General features: G+C 44.5%; 1 protein-coding gene and 1 pseudogene across 1 annotated transcript in view; both read left to right on the top strand.

Annotated features, from left to right (window-relative positions):
• Window positions 1-16,783, top strand: part of LOC121551934 (neurogenic locus notch homolog protein 1-like) — a 44,993-nt gene extending 28,210 nt beyond the window's left edge. The window contains exons 12-34 of the mRNA XM_045226786.1: window positions 20-130; window positions 925-1,117; window positions 1,347-1,492; window positions 1,633-1,746; window positions 2,600-2,719; window positions 2,893-3,045; window positions 3,298-3,526; window positions 3,814-4,015; window positions 4,277-4,430; window positions 4,574-4,758; window positions 5,189-5,321; window positions 5,852-6,109; window positions 6,476-6,588; window positions 6,763-7,334; window positions 7,591-8,022; window positions 8,313-8,461; window positions 9,480-9,693; window positions 10,050-10,140; window positions 10,561-10,726; window positions 12,072-12,370; window positions 12,513-12,660; window positions 12,962-13,059; window positions 14,250-16,783. Of these exons, the coding sequence (XP_045082721.1) occupies window positions 20-130; window positions 925-1,117; window positions 1,347-1,492; window positions 1,633-1,746; window positions 2,600-2,719; window positions 2,893-3,045; window positions 3,298-3,526; window positions 3,814-4,015; window positions 4,277-4,430; window positions 4,574-4,758; window positions 5,189-5,321; window positions 5,852-6,109; window positions 6,476-6,588; window positions 6,763-7,334; window positions 7,591-8,022; window positions 8,313-8,461; window positions 9,480-9,693; window positions 10,050-10,140; window positions 10,561-10,726; window positions 12,072-12,370; window positions 12,513-12,660; window positions 12,962-13,059; window positions 14,250-15,638 (5,669 nt within the window). The 3' untranslated portion in view covers window positions 15,639-16,783. The remainder of the gene's footprint in view (window positions 1-19; window positions 131-924; window positions 1,118-1,346; window positions 1,493-1,632; window positions 1,747-2,599; window positions 2,720-2,892; window positions 3,046-3,297; window positions 3,527-3,813; window positions 4,016-4,276; window positions 4,431-4,573; window positions 4,759-5,188; window positions 5,322-5,851; window positions 6,110-6,475; window positions 6,589-6,762; window positions 7,335-7,590; window positions 8,023-8,312; window positions 8,462-9,479; window positions 9,694-10,049; window positions 10,141-10,560; window positions 10,727-12,071; window positions 12,371-12,512; window positions 12,661-12,961; window positions 13,060-14,249) is intronic.
• Window positions 16,784-18,186: 1,403 nt separating this feature from the next.
• On the top strand, window positions 18,187-21,406 carry LOC121550697 (annotated as a pseudogene).
• The last annotated feature ends 2,625 nt before the right edge of the window (window positions 21,407-24,031 follow it).

Genomic DNA, 24,031 nt, shown 5'->3' with positions numbered 1-24,031 from the left:
CTAATTTCTTTGCTCCCAGGTATAAACTGTGAAATCAACCTGGACGACTGCAAGAGCAAGCCATGTGACTATGGGACATGCATCGACAAGATCAACGGTTACGAGTGTGCCTGCGAGCCCGGCTACAGCGGTAAGTAGCTACTGTAGCAGTTTGTCTGACTGTGGCAACCCAGGTTGAGGTTTGAAGAGGGTACTCCTACCTCCACGCGAGTCTGTCTCCTATTCAGACCTCTCAGGCGAGGGCAGGACAACAAGGGCGTAGCGGGCAGGATGAAGGGATGGAAGAGAGGGAGGGGTAACAGATGGTGAGCGAATGCACTCCTTTTGAGGCCATCAGTGGCGGTGTCACTTTCCAGCCCCTCCCTGTCCACAACCTGCTGCCTAGACACACAAACTGGCCTCTCTCACCAGGCTCTGAAAGGACCAACACTCACTGGGGATTTTATAGGAGAAAAGATCCCCTGAAATATTCCCGAAAGTTGATCTTTTAGAAGGGGAGAAGTTGGTCCCTGCTTTAGGGCTAGATGGCCTCTCTTTATGTTATGCGTGGCACCGGCTGAATGGCTGCGGTGCTTCAATTGACCGACAAAAGCAGACTTAAAAACCCCATGTTTCTCGAGGTGGATGCATTTACTGTGGGGATATAGAGGCCATTGTCTGGTCCGTTGTCTGGTGTAGTATGGGTTGTGCTTTGCGTTCTACTTCAAAATGATATCTTCATAGAAATCTAACCAAGTCCAAACTCCAAAGACTACCAAATAATATTATGTTAGTTCTAACCATAAAGTATTATTAATTTGTATAATTTTTGTTAAACCAATTTAATGCGTTTGTAAACTATAAACGTTCCTAGTGCTAAAAAGTTGAGACACTACTGTATGATGGGTCGGAGAAGTAAACATGTTCATGGGTTCTGGTTCACAGGGACAATGTGCAACATCAACATTGATGAGTGTGCCCTCAACCCGTGTCACAACGGTGGTACCTGCATCGATGGCACCAACAGCTTCACCTGTATGTGCCCAGAGGGTTACCAGGACACCACCTGCTTCTCCCAAGTCAACGAGTGCCTTAGCAACCCCTGTATCCATGGCCACTGTCAAGACAAAGTCAACGGGTGAGTCTGCCTCTCTCATCTGTCTCCATAGCTCCTCTGCCAAGAAAATTACATAGTTGTGTTTCATTTACATCTAGAAATCTTCCCTACATGTATGGTATGGAACTATGAATATACAGTATCTACAGTAAATCCCTAAGCATTCATAAAAGGTGTGGATTTTGTGTGAGGAATCAAAGTGAAAGTTAATGTCTTTCTCTAATATTTAGCTTTTCTATGTTGTCTTTAGTTACAACTGTCTGTGTGACAATGGCTGGAGTGGCAAGAATTGTGACATCAACAACAATGAGTGTGAGTCCAACCCCTGCATGAACGGAGGCACCTGCAAGGATATGACCAGCGGATACGTCTGCTCCTGTAGAGTGGGCTTCACTGGTGAGTGAGTGTGTTTGTGTGTGTGTGTGGTCCTCTACATTGCACTCCCACCATCAATACATTGTACTGTTTTGATCTATTTGACCCTGACTCAAACTCCAACTCATGTGCTTCATATCTTCTTGACCTTTTGATTCCAGGTCCAAGCTGTCAGACCAACATCAACGAATGTGCCTCCAATCCCTGCCTGAACCAAGGGACCTGCATCGATGATGTCGCTGGCTACAAGTGCAACTGCCTACTGCCATATACCGGTATGAACATATTTGGCTATTGTGAAATAGTTGTCTGAGTGTCTGTCTAAGTGTGGTGTTTTGTTTTCCCTTGCTGTGGGGCTCTAAGTTGTATCTTCTTCAAGGCATTGGACATACAGGAAAAACATGCTCCGGAAGACCAAGCTGTCGATGAAAGTTCAGCAGCAATACTTCCTCTTGGCTAAAAGACTCTTGTGTCTGTTGTGTTGACCTTGGACCTCCATGACAAGTGTCCCTGATAACAACCCAATATTTTTCAGCAGTCCTCACGTCCTTTCCTTTCCTCCCTTGTCGTATCATTTGAAAAAACAGATAATGATGGACTGCCTTTGGGCAAGCACATTTTTTATTTATTCCCTGAGTCTTCTTTTTGGAAAACTCCACACAGCTTTGGGAGCTGGAATAATAGCGGCTTTGGTTGTGTGACGGACGGGGTGGGGAACGAACGGCCCGGCTGCTTGACACATTTCCTGTTTGCAGACTTCCTGTCTCACAGAACAGCAAATGCCTTGACAATAGCAGGAAACGCCAGCCTGCTTCCTGTCCGCGCTGGGTGTCGTGAAAACAGAAAGGGAATTGTCTCCACAGGCCCAAACAGCTCTGCTCTCTAACACTCACAGACCTTTACACTGTGGTCAAGAAGCCTCCTGATATCCTCCTGAATGAAGTGTGTGTTTAAATGTCCAATAAAAGCATTATGTATGTAGGGCAGTCTATCCAGACACCCACTACTTCCAGTCATGATACTCTGGTTCCGAAAAACAATAGTATTAGACATTATATTAATATGAGAATATTAATATTGAGCATAGTTAATGTCCATTATCTAAAAGTTTGTTTGTGTGTGAGATAGGTGAGAACTGTGAGACCCTGCTAGCACCCTGCAGCACCAAGCCCTGTAAGAACACAGGTGTGTGTCAGGAGTCTGAGGACTACGAGAACTTCTCCTGTGTGTGTCCAGAGGGCTGGCAAGGTGAGGGAGCAATATCTTTATAGTAGAATGGTCATTCTTATGCATTTATATACACATATGTCAGTATATCAATATATGAAAATAGGCAAAATATCTCAGAAAATGGCCAAATGATCTCAGTGATGTGTGTGTAGTAAGCCTTCCCCCTCCCTCCTCTGCCTTACCCTCTATAGGCCAGACCTGTGAGGTGGACATTAATGAGTGTGTGAAGAACCCCTGTCGCAATGGGGCCACCTGCGAGAACACCAAAGGCAACTACCGCTGTGGCTGCAAGGCCGGCTACACTGGCCGCAACTGCGAAACCAACATTGACGACTGCAAGCCCAGTAAGTCTCCTTTCAGGTTGATATGAGACAGTGGCCATGTCTCAATACTCTAAAGTTGCTCCCTCTCATTGGCTCTTTTCTTTTATGACTGATAGGTTAAAGACTAGATAGGCCTCGAAAACATCGCTATAACATCTGCCTTGTTATCAGTGGGAAAAAAGAAAGAAGCTAGTCAAGACTATTAAGCCGCAGCCAGTGTGCTAAGCTATCAGCTAACTTTTCTCCCTACTCTCTCTTGTCTCTCCGCCTTAGACCCCTGCAGCAATGGAGGTTTCTGTCGGGACGAGGTGGACAACTTTGTGTGCACCTGCCTGCCTGGTTTCCGTGGCACTAAGTGTGAGGAGGACATCAACGAGTGTGACAGTAACCCATGTAAGAATGGCGCCAACTGTACAGACTGTGTCAACAGCTACACCTGCACCTGTCCCTCTGGCTTCGGTGGGATACACTGTGAGAACAACACACCTGACTGCACTGAGAGGTGAAGAGAGCTTGAATTCCTATTTCTTTTTGATTTATCTTCCTCACATGGCCTGTTGCATCTCTGTCACAAACGATGAATGTAGCTCATACCTAACACTGTTCTCTTGTCCACTTCTGCCCCCTGTGGCAGAAAGTATAATAACACTAAACGACAATCCCATTATAGCCCAAGATATTCACACTTAAGTCACTTTACTAATTGGACTAATAAAAACATTGAATCCGGCTTTAACATGATACATCTGGTATTGCTTTATTGATGTTTTGATGTTCTTTTTTCCCCAGCTCTTGTTTCAATGGTGGGACGTGTCTGGACGGCATCAACACCTACACCTGCCTGTGCCCACCTGGCTTCACTGGCAGCTACTGCCAACACGACATCAACGAGTGTGACTCCAGGCCCTGCTTGAACGGAGGCACCTGCCAGGACAGCTATGGAACCTACAAGTGTACTTGTCCCCAGGGCTACATTGGACTCAACTGCCAGGTACAGTGTATGCCCAGTGACACTGACTTTATACTGGCTGTAGGCAATATACCATGTTGCTATCGTCATATAAAATGTGCTTTTATTAATCAAATATTTGGCTAAACAAAGGTGGTATGAAGACATTTAAGTTAACACGCACTACAAACGGTAGCTATAATGATGTTTGTAGCTGTGAAACAAACGTGTACATTTCTAGCTACTTTCACCTGTCTACTCACCTAGTGACTAACTGTGTCTATGGTGTGTGTTTCTCCTCAGAATCTGGTACGCTGGTGTGACTCGTCTCCCTGTAAGAACGGGGGCACCTGTTGGCAGACTGGCACCACTTACAGCTGTGAGTGCCAGACCGGCTGGACAGGGCTCTACTGCGATGTGCCAAGCGTCTCTTGCGAGGTGGCAGCCAAACAAAGAGGTAACACTAGTTAAGGAGGGTGTGTGTGTGTGTGTGTGAACGTCTGCGTGTGTGTGTTTTTTTTTGGTGTTAGTATCAATCTCATACCTGTAACAAAAACACTTGACTACATGTTCTCCATCTCTCTGCCCTCCCCCCTCCAGGTGTGGAGGTAGTTGCTCTGTGTCTTAACTCAGGCCAGTGTCTGGACGCTGGGAACACCCACTACTGCCACTGCCAGGCGGGCTACACAGGCAGCTACTGTGAGGAGCAGGTGGATGAGTGCACCCCCAACCCGTGTCAGAATGGAGCCACCTGCACTGACTTCCTAGGAGGGTACTCCTGCAAGGTAGGCTGCTCACTATGAACACAGCATGCTCCACTTATTTCTCAGGTCCTGGGTGAAACGCATAACAAATGTAGCCTAATGTTGAAACGATACCTAGGCTCAACAGTGATTCTACACCCCCAAACATGTTTATTTATAAGTGTTTCCTGGTCTTGGTCTGGTAGAAGCATTGTCAGACATTCTCACTTTGAAATTATTGTCACATTTTTGGGTAGTGTAAATAAGTGTGTTGGTATCCTTTCTAAATGATTCTCCCTATTAAAACCCTACTGATGAAGGCTGTTTATAAACAGACCCACAAACTGCTCATTTATGGAGCTCTCTGATGAAAGAGAATTTGCTGACCTGTGCGTAAAACTGGCAAAAACAGCCAGGTAAACAGAAACTGCCTTGTTTCATGTCAGTCGTTGATTTTTCTCTCCTCTCTCAGTGCGTGCCAGGATACGTCGGGACCAACTGCTCCAACGAGATCAATGAGTGTTTCTCCCAGCCTTGCCAGAACGGGGGCACCTGCATTGACCTGATCAATACCTACAAATGCTCCTGTCCCAGGGGAACCCAAGGTCAGGGCCCGACCACCCACCTCCACACACATCCTCTCCCTCCTTCTATCCTCTCCTCTGGTCTCTTCTACCTTTCTCTATCCCCATCTCCTCTGCTCCTCTCCACCCTCCCACTCTTTCTTACTCTCTATCCCTCGCTCCTCTGGTCTCCTAGGTTCCTCTCCGCACTCCCACTCTATCTGTCTCTCTCTCGCTCTCTCTCTCTCTCTACCTCTACCTCTCTCAATCCTCCACACTTCATTAATTAGGGCTTAACAGCGTCCAGCACATGCCTGAAACTCTACTCCCTGCCCGTCAAATGCAGGATTGATTTATCTCTTGGACATAAAGGGTGTGTTTCTTGTAGGTCAGCTGAAGTACTGTTGAAATTAATGTTGCCAAAAAAAGGAGCAAACAAGAGAAAACATTGTGAAACGGTAAATTAAAATGTGTATTGAACCATTGCAGGTCATACATCTATCCTCCTATGATCCCCTGATGGTGTCCCATCTGAGTGTTTAGGCTGACTGTTCCTCCCCTCTACCTCTCAGGCGTTCACTGTGAGATCAACATAGACGACTGCAACCCCTTCACAGACCAAGTCACCAACGAGCCCAAGTGCTTCAACAAGGGGAAGTGTGTGGACAGGGTGGGAGGTTACCACTGCATCTGTCCCGCGGGCTACGTAGGGGAGCGCTGTGAGGGGGACGTCAACGAGTGCCTGTCCAACCCATGTGACCCCCGCGGGACACACAACTGCATCCAGCTCACCAACAACTACCGCTGCGATTGCCGCACTGGATACACAGGTAGCATTTAACGTAGAGGAGGCAGATATGTTGGATCTGGCTGGAGAGTGACTGCAGGGTTGGGTTTAGTTTCATGTCAATTAGTTATTTCATGGGGTTGAGTATGGGAAAGCAAAGACTAGGGGAAAATAATGTAGACTTTTTTTTAAATAATTGACATTCCTGTCTTTTTCGAGACGAATCACCTTGGACTTGCAGGAGAAATGTTACAACTAGGGTTGGAGTAAAAACCTACAGGAGGGTATCTCTCCACGAACAGGGTTGGAGACTCCTGCTCTATGGCATTACATGTTAACCTGTGATTGGCTTATTGATAAGGGAACATTTCAGTCCTTGATGTAACCTGCTCTCTATGTGATCCTACAGGACAGCGTTGTGACACAGTGTTTGACGGCTGTAAGGGCAAACCCTGTCGTAACGGAGGGACATGTGCCGTAGCCAGCAACACTCCTCACGGCTTCATCTGCAAGTGTCCACCTGTAAGTTCACACACAACCACAGCTGCTGGCGTAGTTCTGCCAAAGACACTGTATAAGAGACATGTATAAAGACATTCAGCAGATGTTGCACTGTGTTTTCATTCATTCAACATACTGTAATACATTTCATAGGAATATTAACATTGACACATTTCCTCTCCTTCTCCTCTACAGGGCTACACTGGCTCCACCTGTGAGTACGATGCCCACTCCTGTGGCACTCTTCACTGTCGGAACGGTGGCACCTGCATCTCTGGACACAAGAGCCCAAAGTGTCTCTGTACCTCCTCGTTCACGGGGCCAGAGTGTGAATACCCCACAGACAACCCTTGTAACACCAACCCCTGCTACAATGGGGGAACCTGTGAGTACAGCTCAGAGGCTCCATACTACCACTGCGTATGCCCCACCAACTTCAACGGCCTGCTATGTCACATCCTGGACTACAGCTTCCTGGGCGGGTTCGGCCGTGACATCACGCCCCCGCCGGAGGTGGAGGTGAGCTGTGAGATCCCCCAGTGTGAGGAGAGGAAGGGGAACAAGTTCTGTGATATCTTGTGTAACAACCACGCGTGTGGCTGGGACGGGGGCGACTGCTCGCTCAACTTCAATGACCCGTGGAAGAACTGCACGACATCCCTGCAGTGCTGGCGCTACTTCAACGACGGGAAGTGTGACGAGCAGTGTAACAACGCCGGGTGTCTCTACGATGGCTTCGACTGTCAGAGCCTGGAGGGCCAGTGCAAGTGAGTGAGACGCTTGCCATCAGGGTCTGAATACTGAATAATCGATAAGGGTAGGCCAATCCACCTTGAGACCTACTGGCTATGCAGGGTTCTGCTCCAGACCTACTTTAACTCACCTGATTCCGCTAATGCTGTAGATAGTACATCAAGTCTGAGTAGCAGTTCAAGGCCTGAACAACAGTCTGAGCTTTTCTTTAAACAATATACATCCCATTAAAAGCCATACTGAATAATGCTCTTTACTCTGTCTCTCCAGTCCTCTGTACGACCAGTACTGTAAAGACCACTATGCGGACGGCCACTGTGACCAGGGCTGCAACAACGCAGAGTGTGAGTGGGACGGTCTGGACTGTGCCAACAACATGCCAGAGAAGCTCGCTGTGGGCCGCCTGGTCATCGTGGTCCACATCATGCCCGACCAGCTCCGGAACAACTCGTTTGGCTTCCTGCGAGAGCTGAGCCGCGTGATCCACACTAATGTGGTGTTCCAGCAGGACGCTAAGGGACAGATGATGATCTACCCGTATTACGGCAGTGAGCAGGAGCTGAAGAAACACAACATGAAGCGCTCGGTGGGCTGGACAGAGATCCCTGACACTGTGCTCAACTCCATGAAGAACAGCATGTATACTATAGCCAATGGAAGCAGCCGCAGACGCAGGGAGCTGGACCCCATGCAGATCAAAGGGTGAGACAAATGTTCTGGAAACAATCTTCATTGGAATCTGGATTTCAATGGAATTTTCATGCAAACCTCACATTTACGTGAAAGTCTAACTAGTTTCTGTGTGAAGTAAACTGCCCTTCCACATATTCGGTAGCGATTTGTTGTATGATCATCCGTTGTGATGGAAAACCAGTGTCTGGCTTTTTAAGAACTGCTGCTAGTTCCCTGAACAGAAACCATGGTGCTGTCCTTTCTTCCCTCTGGGTTTTAGATCAGGTCTAATGTGTGTAATGTGACTCTGTCCGCCACAGCTGCATAGTGTACCTGGAGATTGACAACCGCCAGTGCGTCCAGCAGTCCACAGAGTGCTTCCAGAGTGCCACTGATGTAGCAGCCTTCCTAGGGGCCCTGGCCTCCAGTGGAAACCTCAACGTTCCCTACATCATAGAGGCAGTTCACAGTGAGTTTCTCTCTTCTTCCATTCTAACAGTCACCAGGGGCCAAGAGTACTGCTGCAACACCCCCGGACTGCACCCCTAATGCCACCCTACTCATACCCCAGGCCTACATACAGACACACACACACACTGTGAAGGTATTCATCCCCTAGGTCTTAACCCTCCAACACCACAAAGGGATGACGGGGTGTTCTTTGATTGTGTATTTGGTATTCAACAATGGAACAAATGTACTTGTGAATCACATGGACTAAACAATCAATGCAGCAGTCTGTGTTTAAATCCAATGGCTTCAGGCTCCAAAATGGTTAATTGTCGTAAATCAACTCATCCAGCCCCCTACCCCATCCACATACCATTCTAATGCGCACACACACACACACACACACACACACACACACACACACACACACACACACACACACACACACACTTCATCCCACACTGTGAGGCTGCTGCAACCTTCACCTCGCTGAATGTAATACCAGGACTTAATGCATCTCTAAGGGTTTGGGTTGAGAGAGTTTATCATTTCAAAATCGTTAGTGGAAAAAAAGCGAAGGGGAAGAATTGATCGGGAGTGTGCTAGAAGTTGGGAGTCTTTGTTATCTTGAAAATCCTAATAAATCCTTGGTCTTTACAGCTTAAAGCGCGTGCAGTAATTTGAAGTTCATTAATCCCTCCCTTTTTTCCCCTTAAAGAAGAAATGGTAGAGTTGTCTCCTGGTACCCTGGGCTGAGAGGGGAGAGGAGGTGGTGGTGGTTTTTTATATTTGATGAGAAGTGGTTAGCAATTCTGATTATTACAGAATAGGACCAACCTTGTTTTACAAACGGCGCTCCTCATTCCCATTGTAGCTCTGGCTGTGGACAACTAGGACTAGGCTCCAGGAGGGGGTTGCACTAGACTAGAGGAGCTGGACTTGCAGTCCTCCTGCGACCAACCCAACACCTGTCTGCCTGCCTGGGTTCTCAGGCTCCGCTGCTGTCCGCCTTACCATGTTGTCCCTTTCCCCTCCAGGTGAGGTTGACCCCCAGCTTCCGTCGGAGCTCTACCCCATCTACGTGGTCCTAGCCGGGCTGGCTTTCCTGGCCTTTGTGGGCGTGGGGATGGTCGCCTCACGGAAGCGTCGTCGCGAGCACGGCCAATTGTGGTTCCCGGAGGGTTTCAAGACCAGTGAGCCCAACAAGAAGAAGAGGAGGGAGCCCGTCGGGGAGGATTCGGTGGGATTGAAGTAAGTTTCCTGGGTTTCCATGCGGCACCACATCGTCTTCCCACCATGGGTCACAGTTTGTTTGTCATGGATTTGGTCGTAGCAGGGTGTGGAGCGGTGACGAGAGTTTTTGGGGCTGAGGGGGAAACGGCGTTCGTTCGGATCATTAATGATAATGATGCAGCAGGTTTAGGTAACGGGCACATTAATTGACTTGTCGGAGTGATAGTGTTGGGACGGGACAGGATGGGGGGGCTCAATCAATGCTTTTGTTTCGGTGTTGGTGCACTGCCACTGAGGAAGAGGGCTCAGCTGGGATAGTTGGCTAGCTCACTTGCTGCATCAGGATTTTCAATGGGATTTCTCTCTGACCACAGGCCACTGAAAAACTCCTTGGACATATCACTGATGGACGACAACCAGAATGAATGGGGAGAAGAGGAGCCTTCAGACGCCAAGCGCTTTAGGGTAAGGAGTCTAAGGACCCCACATACTGGCATTGGGACCTACTGTTGGAGAGAAAGACAGGAATTAGAATAGAACATAGACTTCTTAAGAAATACGTAAAGAAATATATGAAGATTTTCTATTTTTCTTCATTGATAATGGCCTTCAAATATCACTTGATTCCAGTTTTGTTTCAAGATTTATGCATTTACATAGGCTATTCAATTTAATTAGCTTTAATTTAATATCCACCAATATTAAGATATTGAAAATGTAGAGTCTCCTTTGTGTTGATTTTTGGTTTTATTGTCCAGAATGTCAGCATTTTAATACATAAAAGTTGGTTAGTTAAACCTTAGTTTTCAAATAGGTTTGAGATTAAATGCTTTAGATGCGGTGTGAGCTAATTGATTGTCCGTCCACCCCCTGGTCTGATTACAGCAGTTTGAGGAGCAGGTGATGCTGGACTTGGATGACCAGACGGACCACCGCCAGTGGACCCAGCAGCACCTGGACGCGGCTGACCTCCGTATCCCCTCCATCGCCCCCACACCCCCTCAGGGGGAGATCGAGAACGACTGCATGGACGTCAACGTACGGGGACCAGGTGTGTACACAGCCGCTCGTTTCATCATTAGGGAAATTAGGACAGATTTTAGCTGTGAACTTGACTGATTTTGGGGTGATTATAATCTATTTTAATTTTTATGTCTACTGACAAGGATTGAGTTGATTATTACATTTCATGAAATTGTATTATTTTGGGTGAATACAGAATGTATGACCATTTAATTTGGTGTGTATCAGGTGTGTAGGACTTCAGTAAAACTGTTTTGTGGAATTGCTGTTCTTATATTTAAGGTTCATGTTCCAATATTATTTTTGCGTCACATTTCAGTTGTCAGTACTGGTACAGAGTGCAAAGTTAGAAAAAGGAGAGATGAAAGGTCTTCATAATTATGAGTCATCAGAAGTGGCAGGAAAAATGTGGATACAAATATTTAAAAAAATATTAACAAAGTATTCAAATATTATCAATATAATAATTTGTATTACTCACTAAATATTTATTCCTATTTAATTGTATTATATTACCTTCAAATCTTGCTTTGTATAGACGTCAAACTAAACTTATGGTCATGTTTTAAGATATTATTCTGCCTAAAATATTAGCTGATTAATTTACACCTCTGAGTGAGCAATGGCAAGAGAGAGAGCGTGTGTGTGTGGGTAGGAGTAGCTAAAGCCCTGTGTCCTCAGGGTAAGAGGATCCAGATCAAAGCATGCGGCTTGAAGCCCTGAGCCCAGGGGAAAACTCCCTTCCTCATTCCTGCTTACATTCATTATTGGACCACTAATAGGCATTTTTCTTCAAATGCTTTATTAATAAAACCAATAACGGACCAAAATACAAGAACACACTTTTATTAAGTGTCAAACCCCCTGAAGAGTGTTTAAGAAAATCAACAGTAACACGCTCCTCGAACTAAAGCACAGCATACACACACGTTTTCTCTCCCTAACCGATCAATGAGCCTGAATCGAATCTGTGAGATCTGGGGCTCGCTATTCTTTTGAAGAGGAGAAACCCATCCAGGTCGACTGGCTGAGCCTCCCCTCAGAGATGATAATGCTCAGTTTTCCAGCTGCCTAGGTTTCACATACACTGGCCCGTTTCCCCAAGCTCCCCAAAGCCGGGCTCGATCAGAATCCGTTATCGAAAAGAGAGCTGTGATGATTCACCCAGGCAAACGCATCAAATCCACATTCGATTTGTTTGTTGCTTTGTTTTGATCTTCCCCATGCTTTGAAGTACTGACTCTTACCGTTTGTAGCAGGAACTGGGCTCTGTCTCATGCTGACCCTGCACTAGTGCACTGACTGCCAATGCTGAAGTATAGTTAACTCCCCTGGTACTAAAGTATGGTCCCTCCCTCCCTCCCTCTGCCCAGATGGCTTCACCCCCCTGATGATCGCCTCCTGCAGTGGTGGAGGTCTAGAAACAGGCAACAGCGAGGAGGAGGAAGATGCTTCTGCCAACGTGATCAATGATTTCATTTACCAGGGTGCCAAACTCCACAGTCAGACGGACCGCACAGGGGAGACCGCCCTCCATCTCGCTGCCCGCTACGCCCGCTCTGACGCTGCCAAGCGTCTCCTGGAGGCCAGTGCAGATGCAAACATCCAGGACAACATGGGCAAGACCCCGCTACATGCTGCCGTGGCTGCTGATGCTCAGGGCGTCTTCCAGGTTGGGGTCAAATGCAGATTAATTTGTGTTTTTGAGTAGCGAAGAGATCTACTGTATTGGATTGGCAATGTGCACTTTCTTCCTTAGTATCTCCATAGATAATCTCATACAAGGTTAACCAACTCATTGTGTCTTTCTGTAGATTTTGATCAGAAATCGTGCCACAGACCTGGATGCCCGCATGCACGATGGCACCACCCCTCTGATCCTGGCAGCCCGTCTGGCAGTGGAGGGCATGGTGGAGGAGCTCATCAACTGCCACGCTGACGTCAACGCTATCGATGACTTTGGTAGGGCTCTTATATCAATGTTGTATCTCTATTGGCTCCTTGGCCTCATCCACTCTTTCAATCAGAGCTAGAGTAGAGGTGAAGCACTTTCGATCCAGAAATGTAATCAAACGTTACATTTGTAATTGGAAACGGGCAGAATAAAATAAGAAATGTAATTCTAATCCATGTCCTTTTACAAAATGTTTAAATAACGTGGGGTTTGGAAAAATAATGATAGTCAGGTTCCTTTAGGTCAGTTTAGACAGGCATGGGTTGATGTGGACTGAACGTTTGTCTCTCCATGTCTCTCTTTCACCAGGCAAATCTGCTCTGCACTGGGCAGCAGCAGTGAACAACGTGGATGCAGCTATCGTACTACTGAAGAACGGAGCCAACAAGGACATGCAGAACAACAAGGTAAGGAATCTCTGCCGCCTGATAAATTACCATAGAATAAGATATCTCCATAAGCTACATTCCTTTTCCATTTAACCTTCATTTATACAGGTTATTCTCAGTAGCTAGGTTTCCATCCAATTGCCGACATTTTCATGCAAATATTCTAAAATCCGCATTAAGAAAATATGCATATTTTCCCACCAGTGGTGTGTTTCCACCAAACTGACTTGTTGCGATTAAAAATCAGTGCGTGATGACGTAGTGCACACAAATGTACAGTACTTTTTCTCCTACATTTTCATCTACCGAAAAAAGATCGGAAGTTCAACTCTACCGATAGTTCTGTCACAAAAACTTTTGCGTTAAATAGCAAATGTGCCTAATCTGGTTTTGTTACGTGCGCTCTAGCCAACAGCTCGCAGATACAGTGTGGGTAGGCTGTGCAGGTAGGCTAGTCTAGTCTACATGATGAGATTATTATGGATAAGAGCGAGAGTATTTGTATTTGTCAAACGGCAGCTAAGCATCGATCATCATGTCCCCAGAATAAGACCCTCGATATTTATTGGAAAGGAACATCAAGCTCATCACCTTGCACATTCACCACCCTGTGAAGTTCATCATATCTTATATCTTATCCTTGTTGGTCCTCTGTAGCTCAGCTGGTAGAGCACGGCGCTTGTAACGCCAAGGTAGTGGGTTCAATCCCCGGGACCACCCATACACAAAAATGTATGCACGCACGACTGTAAGTCGCTTTGGATAAAAGCGTCTGCTATAATTTTTTATTTTATTTAAATGGCATATTATTATATTATTATTATTTCATCTGTAGCCTAATAAACTGCATGCTTTCCCGAGTCATAGTGGGAGGACCACACACCATATCATTGCGTGAAGTTTACTTCTATATGATGGTTATAATGGCGTTTCCACCGCCATTTCTCGCATAATTACTTTTACCAACACAAAAATATCCCACCATGTCGAACGAACAAATTATCTGTCGGCATTTCTCAAATTGTACCGAAACTTCCTATTTCCATCACAACTGTCGTGATTTTTTTTTTACATGGTATGACTTTACTCGCATAAAAACTAAGGATGGAAACGTGGTTACTGAGATTAAATCTATTTTGCAAGAGAGAGCGGTCTGTCTGTGGCCCACTGTAAACATGTTTCTCACTGTGTGTCTGTGTCTTCCTCAGGAGGAGACCCCTCTGTTCCTTGCTGCCAGGGAAGGAAGCTACGAGACCGCCAAGGTCCTGCTGGAGCACTTTGCTAACCGCGAGATAACTGATCACTTGGACCGGTTGCCCCGAGACATTGCGCAAGAGAGGATGCACCACGACATTGTCCGTCTCATGGACGAGTACAACCTGGTCCGCAGCCCGCCCATGCACAGCCATGCCCATGGAGGCTCCATGGGCACCACCTTGTCCCCCCCTCTCTGCTCCCCCAACGGCTATCTGGGCAGCATGAAGGTCCAGGGCAAGAAGGCCCGCAAGCCCAGTGCCAAGGGCATCGGCTGCAAGGACGGCAAGGACATGAAGAACAAGAAGAAAGCCTCCCAGGATGGTAAGGGAGGAAGTCTGCTGGATAGCTCAGCTGTTCTGTCCCCTGTGGACTCCCTGGAGTCTCCACACGGGTATATCTCTGACGTGGCATCCCCTCCCATGATGACGTCCCCCTTCCAGCAGTCCCCGTCCATGTCACTCAACCACCTCCAGGGGATGTCCGACCCCCACATGGGGGTCAACCACATGGGCATGCCCAACAAGCAGGAGCTGGCACACATGCAGTTCGACCCACTGCCGCCCCGTCTCACCCACCTTCCCGTGTCAGGCTCCAACGGCTCGGGGGGCATGAATGGCCAGTGTGATTGGCTCTCCAGGATGCACGCCAGCATGGGCCAGCCCAGCCAGTTCAATCCCATGAGGGTTGGTCCTGTCGGGGGGCAGGGCGGTCTGCACCAGGGGGGTGGGCAGCAAGGCATGATGACCTCTCTCCACAACGGGCTCCCCACCACCAGCCTGTCCCAGATGATGAGCTACCAGGGCCTGCAGAACACCCGGCTGGTCTCGCAGCCCCACCTTCTGCAGCAGGCCCAGCAGCAGATGCAGCAGCAGATGCAGCACCAACAGAACCTGCAGCAGCAGCTCCAACAACAGCAACAGAGCATCCAGCTGCAGCACCAGAACTCTAATACTGGCACCAGTGGCAATTCCATCAGCCAGAACTTCATCAGCAGTGAGCTGAGTGGCTCAGAGCTCCAGCAGGGCACAGGGAACCAGGGCTCCATGCCCATCCACACCATCCTACCCCAGGAGACCCAAATCATGAGCCAGAACCTGCCCAGCACCCAGTACCTCACCCCTCCCTCCCAGCACAGCTACTCTGGCCCTATGGACAACACCCCCAACCACCAGCTACAGGTCCCCGACCACCCCTTTCTGACCCCTTCCCCCGGGTCTCCCGACCAATGGTCCAGCTCCTCCCCGCATTCTAACATGTCTGACTGGTCGGAGGGCATCTCGAGTCCACCAACCAGCAGCATGCAGTCTCAGATCGGACATATCCCCGACCAGTTTAAGTAGAGAACTGTATCGTTATGACAAGATGGACTGATTTTGATATTTTTGTATGAAAAGGCACTCTTGAGAAAACAGAACAAAAAGACAGAGCTATGAACTGATTTGACCGAAGGATCTTTTTAAATGCTTTTATACTAACAGTAAGAATTACCTATGTTTTATTCATTCTGTTTTTATTTATTAATGTCTTATTTATACTTTTTTTTTTCATGTGCTTACAGAAATGTTGGATCCAAGGTGTCAGGCCATAGTCAGGGGAAAGAAAGTGAAACTTGTAGGCATACTCTAGCTTAGCTTATTTTTTTATGTAGTGCTTTTGTCTGCAGTATACCAAGTTATTCTGACGTACACTGGGTATTTATTTTTGTAGAATTTTTGCCTTTTAATTTTCATCACATTTTTCATCAATATCTTGTTTATATTTGTACTTTTTTTATATATATATAATCTTGTAAAAACAACCATGATTTAAGGCATTCTATAGAGCACATTCTTAAATCCAGTGTTATGTCAATGTGTTTGAGTTTTGTTAAATACTCTAGTGAATTCAAGAACTGCATTTATTTGTCGAAAGAGCAAACGTTCATAGACGTCAGTCTTATTTTTCCCATTTGTGGTCAGGGATGCTGTATGTATGAATAGTATATATACTACATTAGCTGGTTTCCATGTTCACATTTCAAACAGGTCCTCTGACCAAAAGCAAGATTCAGCTAAATTAGGTGCTCGTAGGTGTAGGTAGTTATTGGATCAATGGAGCATAAGCTTCTTGATTTGATTGTTTGAATGTATGTGGCGCGTGCATGTGTTTGTATAAGTTGGGGGTAGGGAGTATGGTGGGGTAATGTACAGCATAACGCAAGCTTGGAGATTGGCAGTTAATAGACTGGGCTCGAGTCTCTGTAAGTTTGTGTCCCTTGTTACTTTTAGTCGTTCAAGAAATGGCCAGGTGGTCAAAATGTTTCAGATGTTATTCTGAGGGATCATTTGGAAATGAACTTTCCCTCGCTCTCCAATTGTTTGAGCCTGTGGCTGGTGTTTCAATGTAAATATGAATATGCATTTCCCTTGTAAGCAGGATTTTGTTTCAGAAATCTTAAGTCTTAAGCATGCCATTCGGATAAGAGGTTTCACAATGATCCACAGTAATAAAAAAATATATATACATACAGAACATATATTTTACTCAGTATCACTGAGGAAAAGAAGTCTGAAAGATGTATACAAACAACATAAATATAGATATTTTAAGCCCTTACAGATAAAGAATAACAGAAATATTGAGGCGTTATAAAAGTATTATTTATTGACTGTTTCTGTGATACAAAATAATTCGCAGATAACTATTTGGACCATTGTTGGATGAATTTTTACTCTGTAAAAAGGAAGACTGAGGTGTCCTGGTTCTATATCGTGTCCTTCCCTGATACTTTGTGAGACACTCTGAATGGTATAAGTTCTCCATTTTATTCATTGAAATCCTAGGCTGTAGTACTGCAATAAAATGTTACCTTCCTGCAAAGTTGTAATTTGCATAAAATGTATTTTTCTTCCTCTACCTGACTGTCAATCTGTAAAAAAAAAAAAGAAATAAAAAAAATCTTATAATAAAAGACATCATTGCATCTTGATTTGAACTTGTCCTCTGTGGTCTTTGCTTTCTGAAAATCAATTGACTGGAGGTAATAACTCCACCTTGTAAAGTATACCAAGTCTTACAGTTCATCTCAATATATACACATTGGTCTACTAAACCCGGTCTGCTGTAGTTGACCAATTTGGACTCTGCAACCATGCAAGCACAATCAAACTCAATTGAATATACTGTTACAGAAAAACAGAAAGCGACAGTGTGTGTGTGTGTGTGTGTGTGTGTGTGGGAGGGAGGGAGACAAACAATCATGACATGCCTCTCCAAATTGATACTTAACGTTATTAGGAGAGTTTTCACACTCAACAGTCATCTCTAATGAATTACAGAGATTTTCACATTGTCTTCAAAGACTATACTTTTTTCCCACCAACATTCACATCTTATTGGTATCTATTGACAGTATCTGGACAAATTAGTCAAATATTGAAAATTAATTTATTCCCCCATGAGTCCGATGCTGTAGCTGCCATAATGGGATACCTTAGTGGGGCAATATTTAGTAGTGTGTCTCCCTTGTGATAGTGCCTTTTAGGACTTCACAGCTGAGTCGATTGAAAGAACTACAACTCCCAGTGTGCACAGGGCCCAATACGTTGCCTGGGTTCAGAGGTCAATAAACAAACCTATGTTATGTGATTCAGACAATTAACATTTCATAAAAACAGTTATTTGCAGAGGCTTTCACAAACAGGCCTTTCAAGATGCCAACTCTGTGGTTTATTAGCATTGTTTTGTTGCTCTCCCTCTACTCCAAGACGCAGGGGCTTCCACACAGGTGTTTTCCTCTGAACATCTCATGCTTATTAGGTCAAGAATCATGGGCACAGCAATTACCCAAAACCCCAGTTTAAAGATAAATACTTTCCCCAAATACTGAACCACTTCAACTTCAACAGCATGGGCAATGGCACCTATGAGCAGCAGTACCTAATCACAGGTGAGCAATGAGCAATGAGCATCCATCAATTGACATTTCACACACTTCATACTGACCTATCTTATTCTGTCCAACCTGCATGCCCACTTTTGACTATTGTCATGCTCTGTGTCCTTCTAGATGAGTACTGGAAGAGAGGCTATGGACCCAACTTCCTCTACACAGGAAACGAGGGAGACATCTGGGAGCTTGCCCTGATCCTTACTTTGCTGAGCATGTAAGAAGAGGCCATGATGTGTCACATGTTCATGTTGAAGCTTGTGACCATGACAGAACTGTGGAAGTTACTCAACTATGTCACAGAAATAGCCTGCTCTCGTATCCAAAAAGCGTCTCAAGAGTAGATTGTATGTACAGATCCTAGATCAGCACTCCTACTCTGAGATGCTTTATGGATATGGGCTCTGGTATCAGATAAGTTTGTGCTTAGTCAACCTCTCTCTGTTATGATCATTTTGATACCAGACTACAGAATGTACTTGAAAAGGGCAGGACAAAACTCAAGCAGAGCTGGTAGCTGCAACATGATGCATACAGTTACCTTGAATATTTGAATAATGTTACACGTTTCTCTCCAGAGATACTATGGCAAATCACTCCCGTTTGGCCAGGACTCGTTCAACATCCCAGAGGTTGGGTTACTGAAGGTGGAACAGGCCCTGGCAGACTATGCTGTCATAATCACAGAACTGAAACAGCAGCTAGGAGCCTCAGCATACCCAGTTGTCTTTGGTGGGAGGTAAGAGCTCAATAACAGGCCATTGGAAATCATATTGAATGATTTCAGTATTGGTTACAGTGATCTAAAATCTAAGGTAATTTTTATTATTCATAGCTAAACTCAAGTTCCACTTTTTTGGTACAAAGCAAACTGTTACAATGCATTTAGATAAGAATCCTAAGTAATTGCGGTGCCAAATATATTCTCCAATAATAAAGGCATTATGATTCTCTACAGATCCAATTAATTCCAAATTCTGTGCTTCCTAAGTATTAGTCTGATACTCAATGAGACAACATCATCAACTTCAGTAGAGATAGGCTAGTCTCTCATACAAAGGTTGTCTTTTCTCTGTCTCACCTTCAGTTATGGAGGAATGCTGTCGGTGAGGTACCTCAACATCGTAGCAGGGGCTCTGGCTGCTCCGGAGTATTTATGTCTGTAATAAAGCCCTTTGGTGGGGAAAAACGTATTGTGATTGGCTGGGCCTGGCTACGAAGTGGGTGGGCCTATGTCCTCCCAGGCCCACCCATGGCTGCACCCCTGCCCAGTCATGTGAAATCCATAGATTAGGGCCTATTTAATTTATTTCAATTGACTGATTTCCTTATATGAACTGTAACTCAGTAAAATCTTTGAAATTGTTGCATGTTGCGTTTATATTTTTGTTCAGTATAGCTTTGAAACTACAGAAGCACTGTGTGATCTTCCATCATTACAGTAATGGTGCATGGTTGTCTCCTTTCCATGTTTGTCCCACTTCAGACTATGGTCGTATCCAGTCAGAGTTCTCCCTGTGCAAGACTCCCTGCTCCCATAAGGACATCCACCAGCTGAATGGGTTCCTACGTAATGCCTTCACCCTTATGGTCATACTGGACTACCCCTACAGCACCCACTTAATGGGTAGCATGCCTGCCAACCCAGTCAAGGTACTGTTGCTCACTAACACCAACTCATTGGAATTTCACCCCTACTATGTCGTTCAACCCATACTATGTTGTTTGTGTTGAACTAAAGTGAGAACTCTATGTGCTTGTTATTATTGTAGGGAGGCCTGTGATACCATGTTGGGTGGAGCTGATATGCTGCATTCCCTCAGACACTGCAGGTAAGTAGGCGACAGGACTGTCCAGTAAGTTCTCAATGAATCCTTCAAGGATCCTACCATTTGACTTTTGTATCACTCAGAGGCATTTCATATCAGTGTTCACTAGAGGGTGCTCCTCCTACACTTCCCCCAGCTGCTCCTCAGGCAGAATGGCTATAAAGCATCATTCCCAATCAACCCAGAAATCACTGTAGAACTGATTATCTGTATAGCAGGTGCTCACATTTCCTCATCAAAATTCTATGTTAGGTCTACCAGCAACTGTAATGGTGTAATATGTTTTTTTATGCTGAATCTCCTACAGGAATAGTGTACAACTCTACAGGAGATTTTACCTTCTTTGACCTCTACACCCTGTATGTGGAGTGTGCTGACCCAACTGGCTATGGACTTCAATAGTCTGACCTGGGACTACCAGGCACACTGTACATCACCAAACGGTTGTCACTTGCTCTTTGCTCAGCATGTGAGCTGGTTCTATTCTTTTTGGCAATTTTCTGGTGTAAAACTGAGCGGGTCAAGCAGAATACGTCAACCCCGTTCCCACAGATAATTAATTTAAATAAAAAAAATTGCCACATTCAATTGCCACTCCCTGTCACCAGGGGATTTATGGCTGATTTAAGATGAAGTCATCAACCCTGTTACTTTATTTGGCACTTAATAGGCACTTACTATAGTCTTTTTAAAATTTTATTTAACCTCTTGAGATGGCACCTGATTGGTGGAACGACCCTGCTGCCTTGCTCATTTCAACATAATTTGAAATTCCCACACAGTACACATGGCTTGCTTCTAGAACACTTCTCTGTAGTGCCACCCTAGTCTGCTTGTTTTTTCCATAGTACGGTTTCCTCAGTTTATGTTTCTGTTCTTTTTTGCCTTGATCAGCCCTCTCCACAGCCAGCAACATCCTTTTCTCCAATGGAGATCTGGACCCATGGGCAAATGGAAGGGTAAGATATTAATCCAATTTGTAAGATTTCTGTTCTGTAGGTGAGAAAGTCCTTGAGCTCATCACTAATTGCAATCAACATCTCAGAGGGGGCTCACCATTTGGATTTGAGGTGAGAGGACTTGTCATTAAAATCACACTTGACTTTCTTCCACTCCACAATCAACTACTGTAAATTCAAACAGTATACAATTATTTACTCTATAATATTACTTAGTAATATACAGTACAACCACAGGCATGGTTGCAATTCAATGCTAATATTATCCTATGTGATCTTACCTCCCAGAGAGGCCAATGTCGCTGATCCGGCATCAGTTATAAAAGGCCTGTAAGATGGAGTCAGACACCATCGCCCAGTGGGTGAAAATGGAGAGGGACAGATACAGATGAAATGCCTTCAACATGGATTGTAATGATCGACAGTGACAGAGTTGTAAAATGTTGTTCAATAAGTGTTTTAATGTTGACATATACAAAATTAAAGCAGGTCCATCGTTTTATCGTAAACCAAGTGACATGATTTGTGACACATTTTGAAAGTTCATGATTTAAACAGTTCATTGACCCAGAAACACTGGTCCCATTAGCTCCCAGCCCTTGGTTTAGCATGTTCATGCCCAAGTTGAAAGATAATTAAATCAAGACATGGGTGTACTACTTTCCAGCTGAGTCACTGGTATTGCAGTCTCTCATCACACAGGCTATTCCGAAATACACTGTCGCAAATGACACAGGCGCATAGTTTAATTAAAATGAAGAGATTCTGACCAATGTGATACATTGATTGTAAATGTCCACAATATTGCAAGAATCTGACCAAAGTGATACATTGATTGCAAATATCTACAATATTGCAAGAAAAATACAATAACTTATTTCTATTTCTTATTTTGCCTTGAGGTCCCAGGCGGGTGCCACAGTTGGGTATATGGCATTAGTGGTTGGAAATAAAATGTTCCTCCACAGCTTGAGGGCTGAGTGAATCAGAACAGCAGACTTGATTAACCAAGACAGTATTAACACGCTGTTGACCTTGGTTAACTAACAGCTGTCAGCATGCAGCAGCTGACTTCAGATGCTGTATCAAAATCTCCAATAGTATTTAATTTTCATTGTTATAAAACATGGCTTAGGAAAATGGCTTATTTTGTCATTCCTCACAGAATGATGGGTAGAATAATTCCAGGTTCCAGTTATTGTAATAACCAGTATATCTTTGGTTTATAAAAGTTTAGAATCCATTTTGAGAAACATCTGAGTTCTAAAAAAGGAATCAGAAATCCGACCAGCAGTATACTAACTGATCAGAGATGTGAAAGAGGGAAAGGAAGCTCATAGCCCTTAGTTTCATGATATGTACTATAAAGTTTATGCATAGTTTGAAAGTTATGGAAGTATATCCACATGGTTGAAAGACTGTTGGAAAATGACATTGCTTATTCCACAACCACACACTGAATATGTAAAAAAAAAAAAAATCCACAGCAACTATATACATTTCAATAACAAAACAGCAATTTATGAATGATATGTCAAAATAGTTTCATAATGTTGTCCAGAGCAACGTTGAAGGCACAAGTGAAACAACACTGAAGGAGGGGAGAGCTGAACATTCAAAATGGGAAGAAAACTACATCTCACACTATACACCTAGGATGTTGAATGTGGTCTCAAAAACTCTTAAATAAAAGACCACTACAAATAGAATCATCAGAGTGAAAATGTGCATATTACATTCGCAATAGATATTTACAAGAATGATGGTGAAGTATGGGAGCTACAGCCTATCCAGATATACAGTGCCTTCAGAAAGTATTCACACTCCTTTACTTTTTCCACATTTTGTTGTGTTACAGCCTGAGTTTAAAATGTCTTGAGTCAAGTATTCAACCCCTTTTGTCATGGCAAGCCTGAATAAGTTCAGGAGTAAAAATTTGCTTAACAAGTCACATAAGTTGCATGGACTTGCTTTGTGTGCAATAAGTGTTTAACATGATTACCTAATCTCTGTACCCCACACATACAGATAATTGGAAGGTCCCTCAGTCGAGCAGTGAATTTCAAACAGATTCAACCACAAAGACCAGGGAGGTTTTCCAATGCCTCGCAAAGAAGGGCACCTATTGATAAATGGGTAAAAATACAAAAAGCAGACATCCTTTGAGCATGGTTAAGTTATTACACTATAGATGGTGTATCAAAACACCCATTCAATACAAATATACAGGCTTCCTTCCTAACTCAGTTGCCGGAGAGGAAGGAAACCGTTCAGGGATTTCACCATGATGCCAAAAATATTCCAAAACATGCATCCTTTTTGCAAGAAGGCACTAAAGTAAAACTGCAAAAAATGTGGCAAAGAAATTAACTTTATTTCCTTAATACAAAGCGTTATGTTTGGGGCACATCACTGAGTCCCACTTCATATTTTCAAGCATGGTGGTGGCTGCATCATGTTATGGGTATGCTTGTTATCGGCAAGAACTAGGGAGTTAATGATCAAAATAAACGGAATAGAGCTAAGACAGGCAAAATCCTAGAGGAAAACCTGGTTCCATCTGCTTTCCAACAGACACTGGGAGACAAATTCCTATATAACCTAAAACAAGGCCAAATACATACTGGAGTCGCTTACCAAGATTACATTGAATGTTCCTGAGTGGCCGAGTTGCAGTTTTGACTTAAATCGGCTTGAAAATCTATGGCAAGACTTGAAAATGTCTGTCTAGCAATGATCAACAACCAACTTGACAGAGCTTGAAGAATTTTGAAAATAATAATGTGCAAATATTGTACAATCCAGGTGTGCAAAGCTCTTAGAGACTTACCCAGAAATACTCACAGCTGTAATCACTGCCAAAGATGATTCTAACATGTATTGACTCAGGGGTGTGAATACTTATGTATTGAAAAAAATATATATATTTGCTAAAACGTCTAAAAACATGTTTTCACTGTCATTATGGGGTATTGTGTGTCAGTGGGTGAGATAATACATTTATTTAATCAATTTTG

The sequence above is a fragment of the Coregonus clupeaformis genome, chromosome 18 (assembly GCF_020615455.1).
Source record: "Coregonus clupeaformis isolate EN_2021a chromosome 18, ASM2061545v1, whole genome shotgun sequence".
NCBI lineage: Eukaryota > Metazoa > Chordata > Actinopteri > Salmoniformes > Salmonidae > Coregonus > Coregonus clupeaformis.
The sequence above is the reverse complement of the archived record's forward strand: the minus strand, read 5'-3'. Positions and strand labels throughout refer to the sequence as shown.